Genomic DNA, 25,666 nt, shown 5'->3' on the forward strand with positions numbered 1-25,666 from the left:
TTTCTTTAGCATATTTGCAGCCTGGCAGACCCTCTTATATGATTAAAATATACATATAGCACAAGCTTTTGCACAGATTTGTCGAATAAATTAGATTTTCAAGGCCTTGGTCAGCTCAACGATATAACAGATAGGGCTCATGAAAAAAATTAACTGCACAACAGGATTGAACTTGCAACCATGCAATAGCAAAACGAACTTCTCAACATTCTAGCTATATATGAAACTTTAAATAATTATATTTACTCTTTTACTAGTTTTAATCATTTGACTGCGGCCATGCTGGAGCAGTGCCTCCAGCCGAATAAATTGACCCCAGTACTTATTCTTTGTAAGCCTAGTACTTATTCTATCAGTTTCTTTTGCCAAGCCACTAAGTTACGGGGTCGTAAACACACCAACATCGGTTGTCAAGCAATGATGTTGGGGCAAACATACATATATACATATATATATATATACAACGGGCTTGTTTCAGTTTCTGTCGACCTAAATCCACTCACAAGGCTTTGGTCAGCCCGAGGCTATAGTAGAAGAGACTTGCCCAAGGTGCCATGCAGTGGGACTGAACCCAGAACCATGTGGTTGGTAAGCAAGCTTCTTACCACCTGTGCCTATGCTGGTGTGTTGCAGAACTAGTCCAGGAACTTCTTGACAGTATTACATACTTCCCAAGCCTGCCATTTATTACATTTCACTATTTTTTCTTAGTTTGTCTGGACTGGTTCAAACCCAGAAGATACTGGTCACCGTAATGTACGTCATAGGAGAATAACTTCTCTCTTTTACAACAGCTGTGTGTCCAACACACCCGGCTCATTGGTGCACAGGATTCTGGAGCACTGGTGCTGCCATATGTTGTGTCTAACCATCAGAAGTACCTGGACCTTTGAGACACATGTTGAAAAACTGATTTTTTTTTATTTGTTACTGGAAATATAGTCACTGTGGGCATACTCTTGATCATAGAAATGTTTTATAAAAGTAAGCAAAGATTGCAAAACGAGAGTTATTTCAACAACGATACCTACCACTATGCTAGCGAGGACAGCTGATAAAAATCTTTACTTACATAGGCGAAAGAGTGGCTGTGTGGTAAGTAGCTTGCTTACCAACCACATGGTTCCGGGTTCATTCCCACTGTGTGGCACCTTGGGCAAGTGTCTTCTACTATAGCCTCAGGCCGACCAAAGCCTTGTGAGTGGATTTGGTAGACGGAAACTGAAAGAAGCCCGTCATATATATGTATATGTTTGTCTGTCTGTGTTTGACCCCCCCAACATCGATTGACAACCGATGGTGGTGTGTTTACGTCACCGTAACTTAGCGGTTCGGCAAAACAGACAGATAGAATAAGTACTAGGCATCCAAAGAATAAGTCAGGGGTCGATTTGCTTGACTAAAGGCGGTGCTCCAGCATGGCCACAGTCAAATAACTGAAACAAGTAAAAGAGTTATAAATACTAAATAAATACATTAAAAAGCTTTAGTTTAAAATGCTTGTGATAAAAATATGCCTCCCCGGCGGGGAATCGAACCCCGGTCTCCCGCGTGACAGGCGGGGATACTTACCACTATACTACCGAGGACAGCTGATAAAGTTCTTTACTTATAAATAGTAAATAAATACATTAAACAGCTTTAGTTTAAAATGCTTGTGATAAAAATAATATGCCTCCCCGGCGGGGAATCGAACCCCGGTCTCCCGCGTGACAGGCGGGGATACTTACCACTATACTACCGAGGACAGCTGATAAAGTTCTTTACTTATAAATAGTAAATAAATACATTAAAAAGCTTTGGTTTAAAATCCTTGCGATAAAATAATATGCCTCCCCGGCGGGGAATCGGACCCCGGTCTGCCGCGTGACAGGCGGGGATACTTACCACTATACTACCGAGGACAGCTGATAAAGTTCTTTACTTATAAATAGTAAATAAATACATTAAAAAGCTTTGGTTTAAAATCCTTGCGATAAAATAATATGCCTCCCCGGCGGGGAATCGGACCCCGGTCTCTCGCGTGACAGGCGGGGATACTTACCACTATACTACCGAGGACAGCTGATAAAGTTCTTTACTTATAAATAGTAAATAAATACATTAAACAGCTTTAGTTTAAAATGCTTGTGATAAAAATAATATGCCTCCCCGGCGGGGAATCGAACCCCGGTCTCCCGCGTGACAGGCGGGGATACTTACCACTATACTACCGAGGACAGCTGATAAAGTTCTTTACTTATAAATAGTAAATAAATACATTAAACAGCTTTAGTTTAAAATGCTTGTGATAAAAATAATATGCCTCCCCGGCGGGGAATCGAACCCCGGTCTCCCGCGTGACAGGCGGGGATACTTACCACTATACTACCGAGGACAGCTGATAAAGTTCTTTACTTATAAATAGTAAATAAATACATTAAAAAGCTTTGGTTTAAAATCCTTGCGATAAAATAATATGCCTCCCCGGCGGGGAATCGAACCCCGGTCTCCCGCGTGACAGGCGGGGATACTTATCACTATACTACCGAGGACAGCTGATAAAGTTCTTTACTTATAAATAGTAAATAAATACATTAAACAGCTTTAGTTTAAAATGCTTGTGATAAAAATAATATGCCTCCCCGGCGGGGAATCGAACCCCGGTCTCCCGCGTGACAGGCGGGGATACTTACCACTATACTACCGAGGACAGCTGATAAAGTTCTTTACTTATAAATAGTAAATAAATACATTAAACAGCTTTAGTTTAAAATGCTTGTGATAAAAATAATATGCCTCCCCGGCGGGGAATCGAACCCCGGTCTCCCGCGTGACAGGCGGGGATACTTACCACCATACTACCGAGGACAGCTGATAAAGTTCTTTACTTATAAATAGTAAATAAATACATTAAAAAGCTTTGGTTTAAAATCCTTGCGATAAAATAATATGCCTCCCCGGCGGGGAATCGAACCCCGGTCTCCCGCGTGACAGGCGGGGATACTTACCACTATACTACCGAGGACAGCTGATAAAGTTCTTTACTTATAAATAGTAAATAAATACATTAAAAAGCTTTGGTTTAAAATCCTTGCGATAAAATAATATGCCTCCCCGGCGGGGAATCGAACCCCGGTCTCCCGCGTGACAGGCGGGGATACTTATCACTATACTACCGAGGACAGCTGATAAAGTTCTTTACTTATAAATAGTAAATAAATACATTAAACAGCTTTAGTTTAAAATGCTTGTGATAAAAATAATATGCCTCCCCGGCGGGGAATCGAACCCCGGTCTCCCGCGTGACAGGCGGGGATACTTACCACTATACTACCGAGGACAGCTGATAAAGTTCTTTACTTATAAATAGTAAATAAATACATTAAACAGCTTTAGTTTAAAATGCTTGTGATAAAAATAATATGCCTCCCCGGCGGGGAATCGAACCCCGGTCTCCCGCGTGACAGGCGGGGATACTTACCACTATACTACCGAGGACAGCTGATAAAGTTCTTTACTTATAAATAGTAAATAAATACATTAAAAAGCTTTGGTTTAAAATCCTTGCGATAAAAGAATATGCCTCCCCGGCGGGGAATCGAACCCCGGTCTCCCGCGTGACAGGCGGGGATACTTACCACTATACTACCGAGGACAGCTGATAAAGTTCTTTACTTATAAATAGTAAATAAATACATTAAAAAGCTTTGGTTTAAAATCCTTGCGATAAAATAATATGCCTCCCCGGCGGGGAATCGAACCCCGGTCTCCCGCGTGACAGGCGGGGTTACTTACCACTATACTACCGAGGACAGCTGATAAAGTTCTTTACTTATAAATAGTAAATAAATACATTAAAAAGCTTTGGTTTAAAATCCTTGCGATAAAATAATATGCCTCCCCGGCGGGGAATCGAACCCCGGTCTCCCGCGTGACAGGCGGGGATACTTACCACTATACTACCGAGGACAGCTGATAAAGTTCTTTACTTATAAATAGTAAATAAATACATTAAAAAGCTTTGGTTTAAAATCCTTGCGATAAAATAATATGCCTCCCCGGCGGGGAATCGAACCCCGGTCTCCCGCGTGACAGGCGGGGATACTTACCACTATACTACCGAGGACAGCTGAAAAAGTTCTTTACTTATAAATAGTAAATAAATACATTAAAAAGCTTTGGTTTAAAATCCTTGCGATAAAATAATATGCCTCCCCGGCGGGGAATCGAACCCCGGTCTCCCGCGTGACAGGCGGGGATACTTATCACTATACTACCGAGGACAGCTGATAAAGTTCTTTACTTATAAATAGTAAATAAATACATTAAACAGCTTTAGTTTAAAATGCTTGTGATAAAAATAATATGCCTCCCCGGCGGGGAATCGAACCCCGGTCTCCCGCGTGACAGGCGGGGATACTTACCACTATACTACCGAGGACAGCTGATAAAGTTCTTTACTTATAAATAGTAAATAAATACATTAAAAAGCTTTGGTTTAAAATCCTTGCGATAAAATAATATGCCTCCCCGGCGGGGAATCGAACCCCGGTCTCCCGCGTGACAGGCGGGGATACTTATCACTATACTACCGAGGACAGCTGATAAAGTTCTTTACTTATAAATAGTAAATAAATACATTAAACAGCTTTAGTTTAAAATGCTTGTGATAAAAATAATATGCCTCCCCGGCGGGGAATCGAACCCCGGTCTCCCGCGTGACAGGCGGGGATACTTACCACTATACTACCGAGGACAGCTGATAAAGTTCTTTACTTATAAATAGTAAATAAATACATTAAAAAGCTTTGGTTTAAAATCCTTGCGATAAAATAATATGCCTCCCCGGCGGGGAATCGAACCCCGGTCTCCCGCGTGACAGGCGGGGATACTTACCACTATACTACCGAGGATAGCTGATAAAAACGGCACTGTCATGGTATTAGCTGTCAGAATTGAAAGTAGAACTGACAAGGAACGTTACTGCTGGTTTGAGTTGATTCTTTGGCTACTGACTAGCCGGAGCTATCTATCTGTCTGTCTATCTCACTATCTCTCTCTATATATCTGTCTATCTATCTATCTATCTATCTATCTATCTATCTATCTATCTATCTATCTATCTATCTATCTATCACTCGTTCACCTCTGTTTGTGTCCGTAGAATTTATCAAATTAGAAAACGCAAATTTAATATAAAAATATATTTTCTGAAATTGCAAATTATTTAAAATATAAAAATATAATTTTCAACAGAGAGAATTTATCAAAATAGAAAACAAATGAAGTTTGAAGTTTAAAAATAATAGGATCGACCACTCACGACTAGCTAGCGCGGACGCGCGACTGCGCGATCGGGGCCACTCTGCTTTAGTAGTACTCTTATACTTAGTGTGTTTTCAAACGCATGGATATAGGTGTCAAATTTGTTCCAATAACTTTCGAGTGATAGATAGATAGAGAGAGAGAGAGACAGACAGACAGATAGCTCGCTCCAGCCAGTCATGGTATTAGCTGTCAGTAGCCAAAGAATCAACTCAAACCAGCAGTAACGTTCCTTGTCAGATTTTTCTACTTTCACTTCTGACAGCTAATACCATGACAGTGCCAAACATTTACTTATGAAAACTAAATAAATACATTAAAAAGCTTGTGATAAAAATAATAAACCTCGGTCTCCCGCGTGGGTACTTACCACTATACTACGGAGGACAGCTGATAAAATCCTTTGCTTATAAATACTAAATAAATACATTAAAAAGCTTTAGTTTAAATCGCTTGTGATAAAATCATATGCCTCCCCGACGGGGAATCGAACCCCGGTCCCCCGCGTGACACTTACCACTATACTACCGAGGACAGCTGATAAAAGCCTTTACTTATGAATACTAAATAAATACATGAAAAGGCTTTAGTTTAAAATGATATGCCTCCCCGGCGGGGAATCGAACCCCGGTCTCCCGCGTGACAGGCGGGGATACTTACCACTATACTACCGAGGATGACTGAAATAACAATAACTTATAAATACTAAATAATAAATGCAGAAAAATGTGTTTTATATTTTTAGAATATTTCTATCGTTAAAAATGCCGTCAGTTTTAATAGTGATAGAAAATGGCACATCAAGACAAATGGGAAATCGTTTTTGTTGCTGTCACAATCTTCAATTCTTTTAATTTTGTTCCAATTGTTTTGAAATTTGGTGCATTGATGTATGCTAATTATGGACATGAGATTTATCTTTGTCATAAATTAATAAATAAAAGGATAATGACCTTTGAAGTTCGCAAATTTTGGGTAATTTTAGCCAATCGAAAACCACAGACACATTAGTGACTGTTACTATAGTAACAAGCCAAGGCGTTGTCTGCTTAAAAGTACTGCTCTATTTTTTTTTCGCCGATTTTCTTTGACAGGTACTTCTATTCGGAACTTTCGTTTTCGAATCTTCGCTTCAAAAGATGTATTAATTGTTTACATCAACTGAACTATGACTACAATATAACGCACAGTTTGTTTTGTAATTTTTCGCAAAAAAATTTCAGTAAGGATATTTTCCTTTTTAAATTCTTTACATGCCTTTTCGAACGTTTGTTTTGCATTATTTTATCAGACAGAAAAACGTATGGGTCCAAATTAGGTAAATTGATTTAATTTTGCACGCTGAATCTGATTTTGTTATTCACTTGTTCTAGAAAATTTTTAGAGAAATGTTCACTAAAAATATGTTAATTGATTAACCCCAGGTCATCCACTGGCTGGTTTAACCCTAATTGCTAACATGCATAGCTACAGATATCTGTTCCCACCCCCACGACTTTGGATGATCGTAACTTTCAGAAAAAATGGATATTTTTTTATGAAATTTTTTTACGAATATGTGTTATATCATGTAGATTCCGAAAACACAAAATTGGGGGGGGGGAATATTTTAGGAGGGGGTGGGGTTCGGAGGAAATTGATATCTTTAAATGAAATTCTCAACAAATATACCTCGGACTATGTAGATTCCGAGGACCAAGGAATTTTGGCGAAAAAAAATCAATTGGGGGTTATTTTTGAGAACTGTTCTCCACTCGCGGATGTTTCTGAACAAGTCCATATTTGTTTCATTTTCTCCGTTTTGTGCGTTTGTGCATCCGTAGATTTCTACCACATACATTATGTAACAAATTATACTTTACACTTCATTATTTAACTGTGCGTGTATATTCCTTATTTTCGCTTCGGGTGTCTTATGCCTTTCTATTAGAAACGTTTACCTGGGAATATACTTAAAGTGGGGAAAAAATTGTATGCAACAGATAAGTCGTCTTAATAACATATTTCTGTATACCAGACCTTTAGCTGTTATTTTTAGCATAATTTTCTGGTGGGGGCTTCATTGCCTGCTTGTTGCTTCAGTACGGATGCACAAACGCACAAAACGGAGAAAATGAAACAAATATGGACGATTTGTACCGAAACACCCCCGGGTGGGGAACAATTCTCAAAAATAACCCTCAGTTATTTTTCCCCAAAATTCCTATGTCCTCGGAATCTACATAGTCCGAGGTATATTTGTAGAGAATTTCATTAAAAAATATCCATTTTCTTGAAAGACGCATTGAAGTGGACTCCGGTAAATTTTTCGAAATTCCCCACCCAACACTTTCCCAAAAAAAATTTGTATATTCGGAATCTACATGATATAACACATATTCGTAGAAAATTTCTTTAAAAAAATATCCATTTTTCTGAAAGTTATGATCATCCAAAGACGGTGGGGCACAAATCTGTAGTTATGCCACTAATTCATTCACCCCAGGTCATCCACTGGTTGGTTTAACCCTAATCGCTAATCCTACCTTAATTCTAACCCTAAATCCTAAATCTAACTCTAGCCCTAAACCCTAATTCTAACCTAGACTCCAACCAAAGCTCCAACCCTAAACCCTAATCCCCAACTCTAATCTTAAAACCTAATTCTAACGCTATTAAAGTAAAATTAGGTAACAGAATAAAAGAATTTGAGGAAAATTACATCTGTGGAGACAGAAATGTCACGGCCAGAACGTCTTTGATCAAAGATATATGTGATCAGGTCTAACCTGGGACTAAACAACAGCGTGTTATGAGAACTTTATGAAATGTTTTTTTTTTTTATTTTATTTTTTTTTTTTTTAATGTTGGAAGGCGGTGAGCTGGCAGAAACGTTAGCACGGCGGGCGAAATGCTTAACGGTATTTCGTCTGTCTCTACGTTCTGAGTTCAAATTCCGCCGAGGTCGACTTTGCCTTTCATCCTTTCGGGGTCGATAAATTAAGTATCAGTTACGCACTGGGGTCGATGTAATCGACTTAATCCCTTTGTCTGTCCTTATTTGTCCCCTCTATGTTTAGCCCCTTGTGGGCAATAAAGAAATAAGAAACGGTAGCTCGCCGGGCGAAATGCTTAGCGATATTTCGTCTGTCTTTACGTTCTGAGTTCAAATTCCACCGAGGTCGACTTTGCCTTTCATCCTTTCGGGGTTGATAAATTAAGTACCAGTTGCGTACTGGGGTCGATCTAATCGACTGGCCTCCTCCCCAAAAATTTCGAGCCTTGTGCCTAGATTAGAAAAGATTATTATTAATGTTGGAATTTCAATGACTACTAGATGGCGATCATGATGATGATGATGATGGTGGTGATGGTGATGATTTTGCGAAGATTTCGACGTTAAGTATACCACTTGTTCGATCGACAGAACTATCTGCTCTTCAGACGAGGTAGATGAGCATTTCACAGACACAGGTACTCCTATGTGTGATAAGGGCGATCCTTTGAAATTCATCCGACAGACCAGTTCCATCAACCTTCTTTTACGCGTCAAGGCTAGATAACTTGAAGGAAATGGTAAAAAAAACAAAAAAAACATATACACTATTGAAAATGTTTAAAGAACAAAAAAAAAGCATGGAATGAATGAAGTCGTGTTTATGTCGTACATCCACAAGGATGAATTTTTAATTAATATACTTTTACTGATTCATTTAATCTGTCGAATCTATAACAAATTATATTTTACTTTATTTTATTATTTAAGCTGTCGAATATGTTACGTAAACCACGATCTCCAGTACAAAACGAAACGGACCTCATAGAAACGGCATTCTTTTGGCTTTAGCAACAGAAACAACATGCTATATTCGTCCAACTGACAAATAACTTCTTTTTTTCTTTTACCTAAGTGACTACTAAGATTAATTAAACTGATTATATTTTACACATATAAACCAGTATACTAGAATTTATGTAGATATTCGGGGATTCCATAGGTGTAGTCTAAATCATATTTTACGAGCAAATGAGGCAACTCGTGATTACTAAGACTAATTAAAATGACTTAATTGACCTTTCATAATATATTTTACAAAGAATAAAATACCATACTTTAGAATTTTTGTAGATATTCTAGGATTCTAGTATCTAGTTCCTGTGTGGTTCCTTCCGTTTTGTACTGGGGTCATTGTTTTTTAGCGCTTTTTTTTTTAAGCGGCCGAAATGGGGTTCTTCTGAAGGATCTCTGGAGTCACGTTACTGGACAGGGTGTGATGCTCGGAGATCAAAGAATCTCTCCATGTCGAACCGCTACTTCGTATTGAGATGTCACAGCTCCGGCACTACAGACATGGTATTTCATAGGAAAGAATCGTAAGACGGATTCTTCAACCAGCAGGATACCTTGGGGATAGCTCATGAATGAGACGGTTGAATAATATATCCATATAGGCGCAGGAGTGGTTATGTGGTAAGTAGCTTGATTACCAACCACATAGTTCCGGGTTCAGTCCCACTGCGTGGCACCTTGGGCAAGTGTCTTCTACTATAGCCTCGGGCCGACCAAAGCCTTGTGAGTGGATTTGCTAGACGGAAACTGAAAGAAGCCCGTCGTATATATGTATATATATATATATATATATATATATATATATATATATGTGTGTGTGTGTGTGTGTGTGTATGTGTGTTTGTGTGTGTGTTTGTCCCCCCACCATTGCTTGACAACTGATGCTGGTGTGTTTACGTCCCCGTAACCTAGCGGTTCGGCAAAAGAGACCGATAGAATAAGTACTAGGCTTACAAAGAATAAGTCCTGGGGTCGATTTTCTCGACTAAAGGCGGTGCTCCAGCATGGCCGCAGTCAAATGACTGAAACAAGTAAAAGAGTATAGTCTCAGTCAGTCAATTTTAGAAATGCAGCCGGAAAGTGCAATAACTGTTGCTTCTGATCGGAACATACTGGGGAGGTTCCTCAAGGATCTTCTCCAACGAAGATAGATGGATTGGTAGAATTATTAATGTGTATTACAACCGTCATTCGGAGTGGTTATTTCATTTCATAATTTCGAATGAAATGTCAAACTGCATCCAAGCCAACATTGTGTGAACAACATTGGCTTTCAAAAATCCGGAAGTAAACAACTATTTGAATTCGAAATTCCGACCGGAAGTAGTACCGCAGTAACGAGAGGTAAACTTGAATGTTATAAATATGGACGAGCGTAGTCAGGTAAAACTTTACTTGTTGACAATAACGCATTTTGACAAGTCTTCTCTCTTTTCTTATTTTGTCGTTAACTTCTCAGTTCTTTTGTACATCACACCTTGGATTTAAACATCCAACAGTAAAAACTTGGATTTGATTTTAGTCAATGATTTACTGTTGAGATTTTGGAAAAGCATCGGTGCATGTCTTAACTCGTTGGCCAACGGTTTTCATCAAGTTGACAGCCAACTCTTGATGTTTAACATTTTTTGTTAGTTTTTCCTTTCTGCTTGTTACCAAAGACTTGACTTAGAATCTATTCTCTAAAAGATCCGTTACCATATTAACACTCATCCACAGGCGTAAGTGGTTTATAATCTCTTTTTCTCCTCTGCAGTTTTACAATAATAATTTTCTTGCTGAATTCTAATTTATTTTTATTTCATCATTTTCTTCTGTTATAATTTCGCTCGCATCTATGATTCTTTATAGGAATACACTACATAATAGTGTTTGTCTTCTGTCTGTTTACTACACAGCTTTAAACTCCCTTGTTGCCAAGTCTCCGAAGAAAGGGTCTACAGTTCGTCGTAGGCAGAGGTTTTCACATTCTTGTCTACAAAGGATGAATTGATGTAAGTCCCTGGCGATCCGCGTTCGTGTCCTGGTGTCATTTCCCTTCATTCGTATTGTGAATACATTACGAAATCTTGTGTTTGAATTATGTACTCAAAATTTGAATATCCTCTTCGTCTGCCCATTCAAAGGGAAAAAGTATCTTTACTATTATTTTTTATTTTTTATTTTCTTAAATTCTATCTGAGGGGTACTTGATGTTGTGTAAACTGAATCCATAATCCAAAATCACTTTCTGAAAAGAATATTTCGTTTTGATAACGATACGAAAGCATGAATTTTTTAATTTTTCACTTACTCATTTCTAATACTTCAGGTTTTTGCCTATGTAAGGAACTTTGCTGCTGTAGCTGGTTATGTCACAGAGTGCAACGTTATCGTCGTGTTTAGCAAGGGAATCAAATTTTAAGAGTATCTGATAATTCTTTGCAGTTCATAATACTGTTGCTGTTCCTTTCTTAATTATTTAATATCTAATGTTATCAAATTATTCAATATTTTATTGCTTGTGTTTTCAGTGATGCTTATTTCCTCGTTTAGTTTGCGATTCTATCAAAGTTAGTGTTACCTACCTTAACTCGACAATAACCCAAACAACTAAAGTTGCCATGTCAATTTAAAAACTAAAAAAACATGTCTGGATTATGATGTATGTATGTTTCTGTGGGAGCACCATAGACAAATGTATATAATGAAATACTCTTCGTGATCGGTCGAGTTAACTGACATCTCGCATTTATATCATCTTCATATTCTGGCAAGTTAAACAATTTCTGCATTTATCCTCCTCAAGGCCTGGCGACAATTGTTGTTGTTGTTCAGTCCTTGTATCAGTTCTGATCGATCGAAATTATAATGGAGGGAACTCTAGTTACGATCATCTGTATTTCAATAGTCTACTCGGCTTCTACATTTTCTTTTATAGGATTGCAGGATGTTGTTCGACCATCTCGTAGAGCCCTCTTATCGGCTCAGAAAGCACTAATTAACATTTATTACTAACAATGTGGTGCAAATGAATTCACTGGTCCTGTCTTCAGTAATTAAAAAAAATAATCTGAGTGAAAGACGTGTCGCTTAATGACCCATTATAAAATCGAAACTTCATAATTAGTTTACATTATTTACATTTGACGGATATTTGTCCTCATTATCTTGTTTGTTGTTAACAACGTTTCGGCTGATATACACTGTGATGAAGGCTGGAGCGTATATCAACCGAAACGTTGTGTTAACAACAAACAAGATGAGGACAAATATCCGTCATATGTAAATAATGTACATAATTCCTCATCTCTAAAAGAACTTCATAATTAGTTGTCATGCTCTGTCACAGCTTCGGTGACCATACTTTTCTTCTGCTATAGAGTCGAAAGCAATGGCCTTTGAAAGATCAGTAGATAGTTGTTCTTGTTGGCACTCCGTCGCTTACGACGTCGAGGGTTCTAGTTGATCCGATCAGCGGAACAGCCTGCTCGTGAAATTAACGTCCAAGTGGCTGAGCACTCCACAGACACGTGTACCCTTAACGTAGTTCTCGGGGATATTCAGCGTGACACAGTGTGTGACAAGGCTGACCCTTTGAAATACAGGTACAACAGAAACAGGAAGAGTGAGAGAAAGTTGTGGTGGAAGAGTACAGCAGGGTTCGCCACCATCCCCTACCGGAGCCTCGTGGAGCTTTTTAGGTGTTTTCGCTCAATAAACAGTCACAATGCCCGGTCTGGGAATCGAAACCGCGAGTCCGCTGCCCTAACCACTGGGCCATTGCGCCTACACTATCAGTAGATAGAGTGCCTCGATAACCGAGTGATATTTCATTGTTATCAAGCTCCGGAAAAATGAGAGGCTAAGTTGATAAGATTTGAACTTGGAATGTAAAGAGCTGGAACGAATAGAGTAAAGCTTTTGTCAACTACTCTAATCCTGCTGCTAAGTGGCCATCCTCATATTTATCTGGTTGCGGCAGTGTCCCCTTCTCTATAGTAACTACTTTGGTTAAACAAACTATAATGTTGAAAGTTAAGTGTTTTTGCAAAGGATGGAACGATAAGCTACCAGCAATCGAAGTTTGCGATCTTCAGTTTCCAGTCGAGCTATTTTCATTGTCAGTGTTCTAAAAGCTGAAAGTCACCTTACAATAAAAGCATTCCAGCTATGAGCATCTCATTCTTTCATCTGGCGCTATGTGTGGAGGATAACAGTATCTAACGTGTCTTTCTGATTTCAAGATGGTAAGATTTATTCTGAGGGAGATTTTGCTATCATTTCTTCAAGATAGTTGCAATGAAGAATCTCTCTCAATGGCTCAGTTTTATTTCATTGTCATTTGGGAATGCAGTCTTAGCAGCTTAGAGAAGGCCACTTGGGGTTTCCTGGCTGGCTCAGTCTTGGCAATTTAAATCAATGTCAAGTTTTTGGTGATATCCCAACATCCACAAGATATTTTCTGCCATTCTTACTGATTAAAACCTTCACTAATTTGTTGTTCTCTGTTGTGAATTATAATTAAATGAAAGGCTGAGACAAGAAAAAAATTATTGGTGTATTATACTGATATTTTTACTTGTTTCAAACGAATTGACCCCAGTGCTTATTCTTTAAGCCTGGTACTTATTCTATCGTTCTCTTTTGCTGAACTGATAAGTTACAGGGCCATAAACACACCAACACCAGCTGTCAAGCAGTAATGGGAGACAAACACACACATATATATATATGATGGGCTTCTTTCAGTTTCCATCTACCGAATCCACTCACAAGGCTTTATTCAGTTGGCCTGAGGCTATAGTAGAAGACACTTGCCCAAGGTGCCATGCAGTGGGACTGAGCCCAGAACCATGTGGTTGGGAAGGAAATTTGCCATACAGCCATGCCTGCACCTTTTGTATGTCTTTTTATTTATTTATTTTAATTGGGGAGGGAAAGGGGTTAACTCCATTTCATCAACTCTAGGTGAACTCTGGAATTCATTGTTGGTCTAACCCGCTCTTGATGACCTACTCACAATTGCTATCAACCATGGACACCACATATAGCTACTTCTTTACACTTCCAGCCAGCCCTGTTTATCCTCCTTGATCAGTGTTCACAAATCTATTTCACAATAACTTAACAACAGTGAATCATTTATCATTATCCTCATCATTTAACATCTGTTTTCCATGCTGGCATGGGTCGGCTGGATTGGCAGCTGGCAAGCAAGAGAGTTGCACCCAGTTCCAGTATCTGTTTTAGAAAGGTTTCTATAACTGGATGCCCTTCCTGACACCAACCACTTTACAGAGTGTACTGGGTGCCTTTTACATGGCACCAGTTGTAAAAATTGACTTTTGTGCTCCCCTTGAAGTAAACCAGCACACAACTTCTTCCCCCCTCTCCGTCCATGGATAAAAAATGGTTGAAAACCCCTGCTCTACACAGTCAATTACTGCTAAAATTAGCAGTCAAATCTTTCAAATCACTTCTTATCAACATAACTTAAGAAAAAAGAATGGGTATGCTAAGTACTGTGGCCCTAAATACACTATACCTTCCTCTCACCAACCCTCACCTGTTTCCAAGTAAGGTAATATTTCCCCATGACCAGACATGTTTTCATAGAAGTCTGAAAACAAACACTGCTTGTATGATGGTGATGTTCATTTACAATCATCACATAATACCAAGACAAATATATACACATGCCCCCCCCCCCACATATATATATATATATGACAGTCCTCTTTCAGTTTCCATCTACCAAATTCATTCAAGGCTTGGTCAAATGGGGTTATAGTAGAAGACACTTATCCAAGGTGCCAAGCAGTGGGACTGAACCCAAGACCAAATGTTTGGGAAGTGAGCTTCTTCACTACACAGCCATACCTGCAATATAATTGACTAAAATCCTTTGGCGGGGTCTGTACCTGCATGATCACTGTCCAGTAATTGAAACCTGTAAATGGAAAGAATATCTTTAACTACGCTGATGGCAGGGTGTGATTTGAAGGAGATTTGGTTGCTATTTCTAGCATGTTAAATAACCATATTCAAACTTCCCATATTTGCATCCTTTGTACAATTTGGAGAACTGACTTCCCTAATGACATTGTTGTTGGCACTCCGTCGCTTACAACGTCGAGGGTTCCAGTTGATCCGATCAACGGAACAGCCTGCTCATGAAATTAACGTGCAAATGGCTGAGCACTCCACAGACATGTGTACCCTTAACGTAGTTCTCGGGGATATTCAGCATGACACAGAGTGTGACAAGGCTGACCCTTTGAATTACAGGCACAACAGAAACAGAAAGTAAGAGTGAGAGAAAGTTGTGGTGGAAGAGTACAGCAGGGTTTGCCACCATCCCCTGCCGGAGCCTCATGGAACTTTAGGTGTTTTCGCTCAATAAACACTCACAACGCCTGGTCTGGGAATCGAAACCACGATCCTATGACCGCGAGTCCGCTGCCCTAACCACTGGGCCATTGCGCCTCCACTTAATGACATTGTACAAATAATAAAAGGAAAACATTGTAATTTAAAGAATGCTTATAAATGTACTACAAAGAGTGTTTTTTTTTTTTTCAGACTTGGTTCACGCTCTTAGAGGAATCTTCAGAATGGAATGAGAATAGCAATGCCTCTCAAGGCACCACCAATCTGGCAACATCAACATATATCGGCAGTACACAAAAGCCGAAAGAACTGCCTCAGCTCTCAAGAGTATTATTTAACAGTTACGGCCAGATTCTCTCGCCAATTAAATCTACAAACCCTGAACCAGTTCAGACATTTGAGGTAAGAAGTTTTGGTTCATATCATTCCGTTGATACTCATGCTTAGCTGTGTGATTAAGAAGTTGGTTTCCCAACCATATGGTTTCAGGTTCAGTCCCGCAGCACGGCTGTGTGGCTCCCTCAGCAAGTGTTTTTACAATAGCCTCAGGCCATTGAAAGCCTTGGGAGTGGATTTGGGAAATGGAAACTGAAGGAAACCTGTCATATATGTTAAGTGTTGCATAGTGAAATCGGGTCATTCTTTTTGAATAACCCTGTATCAACCCAAGTGAGACCGTAACCGTGGCTTATGCCAGTGCAGCATAACCGGCCTGTTTAAGAGTACCCTTCAATCATTGGGCAATAAACTGTACTTGCAAAGACCTGTTGAGTCAAGTGGAATCATTGTTGTGGCCAATGACAGTGCCGCCTGATTGGCACCTGTGCTGGTAGCACATAGAAAGCACCATTCAAGTGTGATCATTGCCAGTGCCGCCTGTCTGACCATAGAGAAATATTATCTTGCTTGAGAACAGTTGAGGATTGGTGACAGGAAGATCATCCAGCCATAGAAAATTTAACTCAATGAATTCTGTCTGACCCATGCAAGCATGGAAAAATGGATAGTAAAACAAGGGTGATGATGACAGTGCTGTTTGGTGTTTGGAGGGAGATTTTGGTCACTGTTTCAAGCTGTTTGTGCAACTGTGTAGAGGTTCCTTTGCTTTCTCTATGCTGACATTGTCCAATTGGAATTATATGTTACCATTCATGTAGAAACAGGATTTTGATAGGAATTTTAATCCAAATATGAACACTTTATATGGCTGATCACAAACAGGAGATTGGTGTTAAAAGGGTTTAAGCCAAGCAAGCAGGTCCCAGTGAAATGAGATTTGAATCCAACTCAAAACTATGTGGCCTGCTTTCCAGCAATACCCACATCGCCATAGTCTAGCACTATTATTTACAACAGATTTTTCTTGTATTTGTCTTTAATTAGATTTAATTTATTGTCTGCTGTTATTGACATTATATTTAGTTATATAAATATTGTCTACTAAACAAAGATCAATATTTCGTCTGTAAACGGGCATAAAATTAATGATCAGAATAGACATTCACCAAATGGAGTGATGAAGCTTTCATTCATCATCATCATCACCATCATTTAACATCCGTTTTCCATGCTGGTATGGGTTGGACGGTTTGACTGAGGTCTGGAGAGCCAGGGGCTGCACCAGGCTCCAAGCTGATCTGGCAATGTTTCTACTGCTGGATGCCCTTCCTAACACCAACCACTCCGAGAGTGTAGTGGGTGCTTTTTATGTGTCACCTGCACAGGAGCCAGTCAGGTGGGCCTGGCATCGATCACGTTTGGATAGTGCTCTTTACGTGCCACCGACTCTGGGTCCAGTCGAGATACTGGCAATGGCTACAATCGGTTAGTGCTTTTTACATGCCACTGGCATGAGAGCCATTCAGAGGTTACTGTCTTCTGGGGTTTGGGTTTTTTTTCCTACAACTTATTGGATATTGAGCCAATATTTAATTCTTTTTATACCTTTCTCTTTTTTTTTTTTTTTCTAGAAAACTGGAAATCTAACCCAATACACAATAGAATCTACTGACGAATCAACAATTAATACATTAAAATCAAATGCAAACTCTATTTTGCAGAAACCAACTGAAACAAGTAATTCTTTGACACTTGACACGTCCAGACCACCAAAATTCAATAAGCATCTTAATGAGCAAAGCAACAATAATTGTTCCAATAATGTACTTGGAGCCACTGCAAATGATGTACGTCTGCAAGGCAGTGGCTCAAACCCTCTTACCAAAGAACCAAAATCTTTACAATTTCCGTATCCTAGTACCAAGTCAATGCAAATGCAGGTTTCCTCTTTTGAAATGAAACTTTCAAATTTACAAGGTGACAAAACTGATTTGTTGAACCTGTCACCTAATCACAGGAATTCTCTCCCATCGCTCTTTGATCCAGTCTTGTTAGTTCGAACAGAACCTGTGGGACAAGACCTTTCAAAGTCACACCGATCTTTATCTGCCCCAATATCAACTACAAAAGTTAACGAAGTAACAAATCAGACAGCAGTCAGTCATAAAATGAAAGACAACATCACCAGCTCGTTAGACCCAATTATAATTGATTCTTCGACAGACCAAAAGATCCAGTACCAGATTAAGGATGACCATCTTGATGGCAACAATGAGATTCCCACCAATGCTACTGATGCAACAAGTAGTGTTAATAGTTCAACTAATGCCACAGGATTTGCTAGCAATTTGTCTTCAGTAACAGATTATATGTCTGTTAATGAGCGTTTAAAGTTGTTACCATTGACATCTAATACTGCCAAAGATAATGAGAAAATTGATGAAGATTTGGGTGATGCTCAAGAAAATGCAGGAAGCCTTTTTGCACTTGAGAATTACAGTGAAAGTAGAGATCGTTTCTTGTTACTTGAAGGCCAGAGTAGTAACGTCACAGACTTTTCAGCAAGTAATAAAGTTTCAATGACTCACAGAAGTGTATTTGATCCATGTATAAGAGAGAATTCTGCACCAGTTGGATCTGAGTCCAACGGACAAAGCTTGAATCCAGGAGCAGTTCACCTGTCTTTTAGTGACAGTGATGAGGAACCAACAAACAACCAAACATTAAAAAAAGATTTTGATTATTCCTTGCCTATTGCAGAACAAGAACGATTACTTCCAACTGGAGCCGATTCTGAATTTCTAGAACGAGAAGCTAAGAGTGGCAGGATTAAGAAATCCAAATATATTTACAGAACAAAGAATAAGATATCTGATTTAGAATCAGACCAACCAGAAAATATTTCAGAGGAAGTAAATAGTGCACAATTACTAAATGCTGATAATTTACTGTACAGTACTAATACTAATAGGTATAGAACCAGTACAGAACATGAGCTTATTGAAGCTAAAGGTTTTACAAGACCAAATCCAGATATTCAGGGTAGCACAGATGATATTTCAAAATCTGTAGATAAATCAAACATCATTCCCCAGTCTTTAGACAGCTTGAATGTTAACAATCATGCCAGTTTTGATGATATCAGAGGTTTAACGAAAAGCTTTGCAGCAATATCAAACCAGGTGGATCAAATAAAAGCATCTATTGACTTAAATAAGCAAATCTTGAAGTCTAGATCCTCTAATGAATTAGAAAAAGAGGACTGCGTAACTAAAAGGTTTCTACAAAATAGTGAACCACTTGAAAGAGGTTTGAATGATACGTCTGAGCGATTCATTTATGGTTCAGAGAGTTCTTCTATCAAAATTCCAGCCAGTTTAACTCAGCAGAATCCTTCAAATTTTGATGGAAATATTTTGTCTGGAGAATCTTCCATTTTAAGTTCTACCAGTTGTCTAAGGCAGCCAAAATCTTCATCGGCTTCTCTTTTACAGCCAAAAGATAGCTCTGGAAATGTAGACACAGAAGAAGATGACACTGATGAGCTTATACGAATGGCTTCAAAACTTGTGGAATCATACTCTAAAGATATTTCAGATGATTCTAATCAGACACAATTTTCATATTCTCCACATTCCGTTGTCAATGCTGATACTTCTAAACAAACACATGCTGTTTCCAGAGAGAAAAATGACTCCAGATTATCTAACATTTTGACTGAGTCAGGCCGAGGAACAATGCCCAGCTCAGAAGGAATTGTCACTCCACCGCAAACAAACCCTACTAGTTTTCAAAATATGAATTCTTCTTATACACATAAGCAAGGCAAAATAAGCCCCTCTAAAAAGGAATGTTGTAAACAAAATGAAAATGTCACTTCTGTAGATTTATCTAATTCTTTCCTTGAAACTAATCTGGCATCAAGAAGCCATTCAAGTAACTCAGCTCAACAAGAGAAAACTTCTGAAGTTTTGCCCAACAAAACTAATTACAAACAGAAGAGGTTGGTTTCTACATCTGCTGCTATGTCTGAGAATTTCCCAAATATTACTTTGTCATCGTCATCAAGTAAAGATTATACTACACAGTATGATAGCAACTCAAGTAGGCTGTTTGATTATGATGGATCTCAAGATTCAGATTCACTTGGAAGGCAAGTAAATAATCTACTCTGTCGTACAGCTTATCTTGAATGTAAAACTTCAGCCTCAGCTCATTTCAAGTCAGATGTCCTGCACCAGTCATCTCATCACAAACATACATCCTCTTTGCTTTATGCTAACACATCCATAAATTCCAACAAAAACTCAGCAATAACTGATGGTGCCTCTGCAAAAAGTCAAGACACAAGTTTCAGTCAACTGAAGCAAGATCTTATAGATCTTCAGCATGATCTCAATGAGAACCTGAGCATAGAAAAAAAGCAGTTGGGAATCAGTGATAATTGGAGCCCATTGAAAAATTTGTCCACTGAAGATAATGATTTGATTGATTTTAATGAACCAAGACTTCCAATTGAAGACAACCAAGGTTCTTCAGGATTGATGCCAAATTCAGATTTGTCCAAATTTGATTTTAAGAATTTATCTCCAAGTGAGAAAAACACTTCACTTAGTCTTCCTTTGCCTCTGGCTAACACTAAGGAGGAGAAGAAAACCTTTGAAAGCCTTCATCTTTCTTGGCAAAATGAAGATACTTCTCTGAAAAATGTTATGTCTTTTAAGGAGTTTTTTAAATGTTCAGGGTCTTCCAAGAATGATAACCAAAAGTTACAGAACAAATCCTATTCAACATCATTTTCTTCTTCACAGTCCAGCAGTGTTCCAAATAGTTCTTCAAGCCAAAGTCCTTATAATCAGCCACCAGCAAATGATAGCTTGGAATTAAAAGATGATCTCAGTTTACGTGTAGAGCGTTTATTATCTAAAGAATCTTCTTATGATATCCCCAAGATGAGTTGTTTGCAGAATGTTCGTCCCAAAGAGGGTTTTTTCCCAAAGGCCAGTTTTGAACTAAATTCTTCATCTGAGACCGAAACTGAACCTAGATTAATGGAGGATAAGTCTTCTACAATAATGCCAAAGTTAGATAAAAAAGTTGATAATGGACCATTAATAAATCAGACAGCCTCAATAGAACCTCCAGAGGATTTTGATTATTTTGATCCATTACTGAAATCAAATTCTGAAAATAAAGTTCAGAATGTTTCTAAAGAATCAATGAAGATAAATTCTTTGAATGAATCCTTGCAGAAACCGAATTTTAATCAACCGCTTATTCAAGGTTTAAAAGCCCCTGATAATTATGTTGCAACAAGCCTAGCATCTAAAATATCAAATGTTTCTCAGTTAGTTACTTCTGGCCTTCATTCAAAATCAAACAATGACTTTACAGGTGTTAATGGCAAGAATAATAATTCAAAACCAGTTGATTTGTCTTGTAAAGACTCATTATATACTACAGGTGATTTGAAGAGACCTGAAGATATTATTAGAAATCAGTTAAACTCCCCTAATTCTGAAACAAACGAGGTTTTCCAGAATCCAACTTGTGACAGTTTAAACAGTACTAAGTTCCCTGAAGATGATGTTCGTAAATGTCTTGATTGGTCAAACATGACAGATTTTGATTCTCCTGCAAAAGAACGCTGCCAAGACACTAATGCCAAACATTCAACGTTGTTTTTCTCAAAGTCATCTTTATCTCAGACTTTTAATAACTTTGATATGTCAAACCCTGAACCATTCCCAAGAAGCCAGGAAAATAATTCTAAGAACTATAGCCCTTCCAATTCAAAAAGTAATCTGCCAAACAAACCAGCATATTTGTCGACATTTAAGGAAACTGTGCCAAATCACTCAGCCACTTCTGAAGATTGTGTTGATTATGAATTCTTAAAACCTAAAGCTTCTCCCACAATGCTCCAACATACTGAATTAAATTCAAATGATAATTCCTCTGGAAATATAACTAATAAGATACTGGATAAATACCAAAGCCCCGTATTACATAGATCTGAAAGTTTCCAAAAGTCATCCTTTCTAAATCAATCTCTAAACGCTGATCCTTCTGTTAGACCACGTAATTCAATCAATAGGTCTCACTCTTTAGAAGAATTTCAGAAACAAAAAGTATCATCATTGGCACAGAAGAGAAATACCTACAGAACTAAACCAAGAAACTCTTCTGAAATGCTAAGTAGTTCATCTGACAGTGACTCATTGAAAAGGGATTTGCATAGATTATCAGCCGATCTTGAACAAGATTACGAGAGAAATGTGAAGCATAGTCAGTTAACATGCTCATTGCCTACTAGAATTGGTACGACAAGTGAACAAATTTCTGTTGGTGTCTCACCGAAAAATCAATATCCACACTCTTTGCCAGCCTCACTTAATACTAACAGAGATTTATTTGAATTTTACAAAAGCAGAGAAGATTCACAAATTCATTCTTTACTTTCTAAATATGAATTACCCATGGAAAGTAATGTTGGCAGCAACAGTACTAACTTTTCGCATATAATTTCTGCACATAATTCAATACCTGCATCCTCAGGTGATGGCCTGTGTATAAACTCAAGGTAAGACATAAATGTGTGTGTATCTTGTTTTTCTTTGGAAAGATATCTCTAAACAAATAGATTTGTCATTCGCGTGCAGGTGGCACGTAAAATACACCATTTTTAGCATGGCCGTTGTCAGTACCGCCTGACTGGCCTTCGTGCCGGTGGAACGTAAAAGCACCCACTACACTCTTGGAGTGGTTGGCGTTAGGAAGGGCATCCAGCTGTAGAAACTCTGCTAGATCAGATTGGAGCCTGGTGTAGCCATCTGGCTCACCAGTCCTTAGTCAAATCGTCCAACCCATGCTAGCATGGAAAGTGGACGTTAAATGATGATAATAATGTGTATTGCTCATTTGATTTCACAAATAAGCTTGCATCTGTCAAGAATGGGAAATACAGTATGATATGAAATATGAATACATGGTCAATTGTTTAATGCTTAAAATTAAGGCCCTTATGTTATACCACTTAGCAAAATATAAAGTTGAAATGATAGAACATGGAGACTGGACTACCAATGCTTAGTTTGTGAATCCATATCTACTGCAGATAATTGCTATGCCTCATTTCACTTAGTTGCCTGAAATAGTTATAAAAACATGTGGGTATATTTCCTGCTATAGACTGGCACATAATCAAATGGAGGTGGATATCTCTCTCATCTACTTCATGGCATGAAACTATAGCTACAGCCACCTATCAGAGATCTTCATGGCTTTCCCATATGCTTGCTCCAGTCGGCCTGGTTGATAAAAATTGGTTGGAAAGCCAACAAATTACAACAATAACAGACAAATATGTTAAATTTGTGAAAATAATGTTCCATTTAATCTGTATTTCTGAAATTAAAACTAATCTATAGAGTGGCTGGGGTTGAGGCCAGTAATGAATGCAATTTCTAGTCTCTTTACATGATGTGAAATGTAACTAAAAAGGTTTGTGATAGAAGGGAGTCTTTACCATAGAATGCTACTTCACAAAACCTGTCCAATTCACACGAACATGGGAAAGTGAACTTTGAATAATAATGGTGATGATGAATTTATCATATTCTCTTGTACGTATAAAATCTTTTTGTTTAATGCTGTACTATGATTATCTGAAGCCAAAATACGCACAGGCATGGCTGTATTGTTAAGAGCCTGTGGGAAGAAGTAGTGAGGAGTGATCTCTGGATGTTGAACTCAAAAAAAAAAAAAGATATGATGAAGGATTGTTGCATGTTTGAAGATACTGGCTGAAGTAGATCTGTCTGACACATGTTAATGTGAAAAATCATAAAAATCAATTGATAGGCAATATAAACAATTTTTCAGTTTGTTTCTCAGACTTTTATTCTGCTTGACTTTAACCCATCATTAACCCATTACCTACCAGTGATCTCATATGAGATCACTTAAAAATTACAAATTTCATAATTATCTGTCAATATTTACACATATCTAACCTTTTTGCTATATATATTAGGTATATTTTTCTGATATTCAAATGAGGTTTGCTAATTTTTCACCCAACATCTCGCTTATTTCTATATAAAATGTTATTTAGAAATGTTATTTTGATCATTCCAGCGTGTTTCTAAGGCTGTTTTATGCTAGAAATCAAAGTTTCATAAAAAAAAATTCCAGTTAATAGAATTATGGGAGGTAATGGGTTAAGATAAATGATTACATTACATTTGCTTTGGTTTTCTTTCCAATTTTATTTTTATATTTTTTTTTCAATTGATTTATTTCCAGACACTCAAAAACATCGAGTGATGCAACGGGTCAGTCCAACAAATTTGAACCAGAGAGCAATACAGGTACAACAAAATCTATTTAAATTCAAATTCTTGCTTTTTCACAAGATGTCAAATTTATAAAGGAGGAGAGAGAAAAATGCTAATGTTTTATATTCTTGTCTTTCTACTGAGCATTAATTACATAAATGATGTGAAATTAATTACAAGAGGAAATTAAAACTTACAGTTCAGCTTATCTTTATTATATGGCTATCATGTTAACAACAAACTAAATAAAAACCATTTTGGACACATATAAGTGCCAGTTTGAAAACAGGTGAAAGTATAGAAAGTAAGTCACATCCATGGCTATGTGTAAGAAGTTTGAAGGCGGTGAGCTGGCAGAAACGTTAGCACACCGCTTTCAAATGCTTAGCGGTATTTCGCCTGCCATTACGTTCTGAGTTCAAATTCTGCCGAGATCGACTTTATCTTTCATCCTTTCGGGGTCGATAAATTAAGTTCAAGTTACGCACTGGGGTCGATATTATCAACTTAATCCCTTTGTCTGTCCTTGTTTGTCCCCTCTATGTTTAGCCCCTTGTGGGCAATAAAGAAATAAGAAGTTTGCTTCCCAACCACATGGTCCTGGGTTCAGTCCAACTGCATGGCGTTTTGAGGAAGCATCTTTTTCTAGAGCCTCGGGCCAACCAAAACCTTGTGAGTGGATTTGACAGATGGAAACTAGAAGAAGCACCACTCTGCTGGGTGGCTGGTGTTAGGAAGGTCATCTAGCTGTAAAAATCCTGCCAAAATAGTTACAGAAGTCTAGTGCAAGCTTCTGCCTGGCCAGTTCCTGTCAAACCATCCCACCCATGCCAGCATGGAAAGCAGACGTTAAATGATGATGATGATGAGATTAAGTTAAAGAGAGTTCTGTACTCAGTACAAGGCAGCAGTAAGATTTCTTCTCTTGAAAATATACTGTATTTTAACAGATATAAGGAACCCCCTAACTCTGGGGTTTAAAATTTGGAAAAAAGGTTTGTAAGGGATTATAATACTATCCTTGTTTAAGAAACTCCCATATTTTTTTAACCTAATTTTTGACAAAAATGGGTTCCTTATACACATTAGGTGCAAGAGTGGCTGTGTGGTAAGTAGCTTGCTTACCAACCACATGGTTCCGGGTTCATTCCCACTGTGTGGCACCTTGGGCAAGTGTCTTCTACTATAGTCTCGGGCCGACCAAAGCTTTGTGAGTGGATTTGGTAGACAGAAACTGAAAGAAGCCCATCGTATATATGTATGTGTGTGTATATGTTTGTGTGTCTGTGTTTGTCCCCCCAACATCGCTTGACAACCGATGGTGGTGTGTTTACATCCTGTAACTTAGCGGTTCAGCAAAAGAGACCGATAGAATAAGTACTAGGCTTACAAAAAATAAGTACTGGGGTTGATTTGCTCGACTAAAGGCAGTGCTCCAGCATGGCCACAGTCAAATGACTGAAACAAGCAAAAGAGTAAA

At 38.3% G+C, this 25,666-nt stretch overlaps 1 protein-coding gene and 15 non-coding genes across 18 annotated transcripts in view; 1 reads left to right on the plus strand and 15 right to left on the minus strand.

Annotated features, from left to right (window-relative positions):
- Positions 1–1,517: 1,517 nt before the first annotated feature.
- Positions 1,518–1,589, minus strand: Trnad-guc (transfer RNA aspartic acid (anticodon GUC)). The gene has a single exon. It is a non-coding gene; the product is annotated as a tRNA-Asp (tRNA).
- Positions 1,590–1,675: 86 nt separating this feature from the next.
- Positions 1,676–1,747, minus strand: Trnad-guc (transfer RNA aspartic acid (anticodon GUC)). Its single transcript has one exon. It is a non-coding gene; the product is annotated as a tRNA-Asp (tRNA).
- A 400-nt stretch (positions 1,748–2,147) lies between these two features.
- Positions 2,148–2,219, minus strand: Trnad-guc (transfer RNA aspartic acid (anticodon GUC)). Its single transcript has one exon. It is a non-coding gene; the product is annotated as a tRNA-Asp (tRNA).
- An 86-nt stretch (positions 2,220–2,305) lies between these two features.
- Positions 2,306–2,377, minus strand: Trnad-guc (transfer RNA aspartic acid (anticodon GUC)). The gene has a single exon. It is a non-coding gene; the product is annotated as a tRNA-Asp (tRNA).
- Positions 2,378–2,620: 243 nt separating this feature from the next.
- On the minus strand, positions 2,621–2,692 carry Trnad-guc (transfer RNA aspartic acid (anticodon GUC)). The gene has a single exon. It is a non-coding gene; the product is annotated as a tRNA-Asp (tRNA).
- Positions 2,693–2,935: 243 nt separating this feature from the next.
- Trnad-guc (transfer RNA aspartic acid (anticodon GUC)) lies at positions 2,936–3,007 on the minus strand. Its single transcript has one exon. It is a non-coding gene; the product is annotated as a tRNA-Asp (tRNA).
- A 243-nt stretch (positions 3,008–3,250) lies between these two features.
- Positions 3,251–3,322, minus strand: Trnad-guc (transfer RNA aspartic acid (anticodon GUC)). Its single transcript has one exon. It is a non-coding gene; the product is annotated as a tRNA-Asp (tRNA).
- An 86-nt stretch (positions 3,323–3,408) lies between these two features.
- Trnad-guc (transfer RNA aspartic acid (anticodon GUC)) lies at positions 3,409–3,480 on the minus strand. The gene has a single exon. It is a non-coding gene; the product is annotated as a tRNA-Asp (tRNA).
- An 85-nt stretch (positions 3,481–3,565) lies between these two features.
- Trnad-guc (transfer RNA aspartic acid (anticodon GUC)) lies at positions 3,566–3,637 on the minus strand. Its single transcript has one exon. It is a non-coding gene; the product is annotated as a tRNA-Asp (tRNA).
- A 242-nt stretch (positions 3,638–3,879) lies between these two features.
- Trnad-guc (transfer RNA aspartic acid (anticodon GUC)) lies at positions 3,880–3,951 on the minus strand. Its single transcript has one exon. It is a non-coding gene; the product is annotated as a tRNA-Asp (tRNA).
- Positions 3,952–4,036: 85 nt separating this feature from the next.
- On the minus strand, positions 4,037–4,108 carry Trnad-guc (transfer RNA aspartic acid (anticodon GUC)). The gene has a single exon. It is a non-coding gene; the product is annotated as a tRNA-Asp (tRNA).
- Positions 4,109–4,351: 243 nt separating this feature from the next.
- Trnad-guc (transfer RNA aspartic acid (anticodon GUC)) lies at positions 4,352–4,423 on the minus strand. The gene has a single exon. It is a non-coding gene; the product is annotated as a tRNA-Asp (tRNA).
- Positions 4,424–4,666: 243 nt separating this feature from the next.
- Positions 4,667–4,738, minus strand: Trnad-guc (transfer RNA aspartic acid (anticodon GUC)). Its single transcript has one exon. It is a non-coding gene; the product is annotated as a tRNA-Asp (tRNA).
- Positions 4,739–4,823: 85 nt separating this feature from the next.
- Positions 4,824–4,895, minus strand: Trnad-guc (transfer RNA aspartic acid (anticodon GUC)). The gene has a single exon. It is a non-coding gene; the product is annotated as a tRNA-Asp (tRNA).
- A 1,017-nt stretch (positions 4,896–5,912) lies between these two features.
- Positions 5,913–5,984, minus strand: Trnad-guc (transfer RNA aspartic acid (anticodon GUC)). The gene has a single exon. It is a non-coding gene; the product is annotated as a tRNA-Asp (tRNA).
- Positions 5,985–8,653: 2,669 nt separating this feature from the next.
- Positions 8,654–25,666, plus strand: part of LOC106869671 (uncharacterized) — a 32,786-nt gene continuing 15,773 nt past the window's right edge. Inside the window, exons 1-4 of one of the 3 annotated variants that reach the window (XM_089353003.1) lie at positions 8,654–8,862; positions 15,701–15,910; positions 17,479–22,430; positions 24,155–24,219. In XM_089353003.1, the coding sequence (XP_089209129.1) occupies positions 8,860–8,862; positions 15,701–15,910; positions 17,479–22,430; positions 24,155–24,219 (5,230 nt within the window). In that variant the 5' untranslated portion in view covers positions 8,654–8,859. Of the gene's footprint in view, positions 8,863–10,398; positions 10,858–15,700; positions 15,911–17,478; positions 22,431–24,154; positions 24,220–25,666 lie in introns of those variants that run through there. The other 2 variants (XM_089353002.1, XM_089353004.1) reach the window with 2 other exon arrangements.

The sequence above is a fragment of the Octopus bimaculoides genome, chromosome 5 (assembly GCF_046866305.1).
Source record: "Octopus bimaculoides isolate indiv1 chromosome 5, ASM4686630v1, whole genome shotgun sequence".
NCBI lineage: Eukaryota > Metazoa > Mollusca > Cephalopoda > Octopoda > Octopodidae > Octopus > Octopus bimaculoides.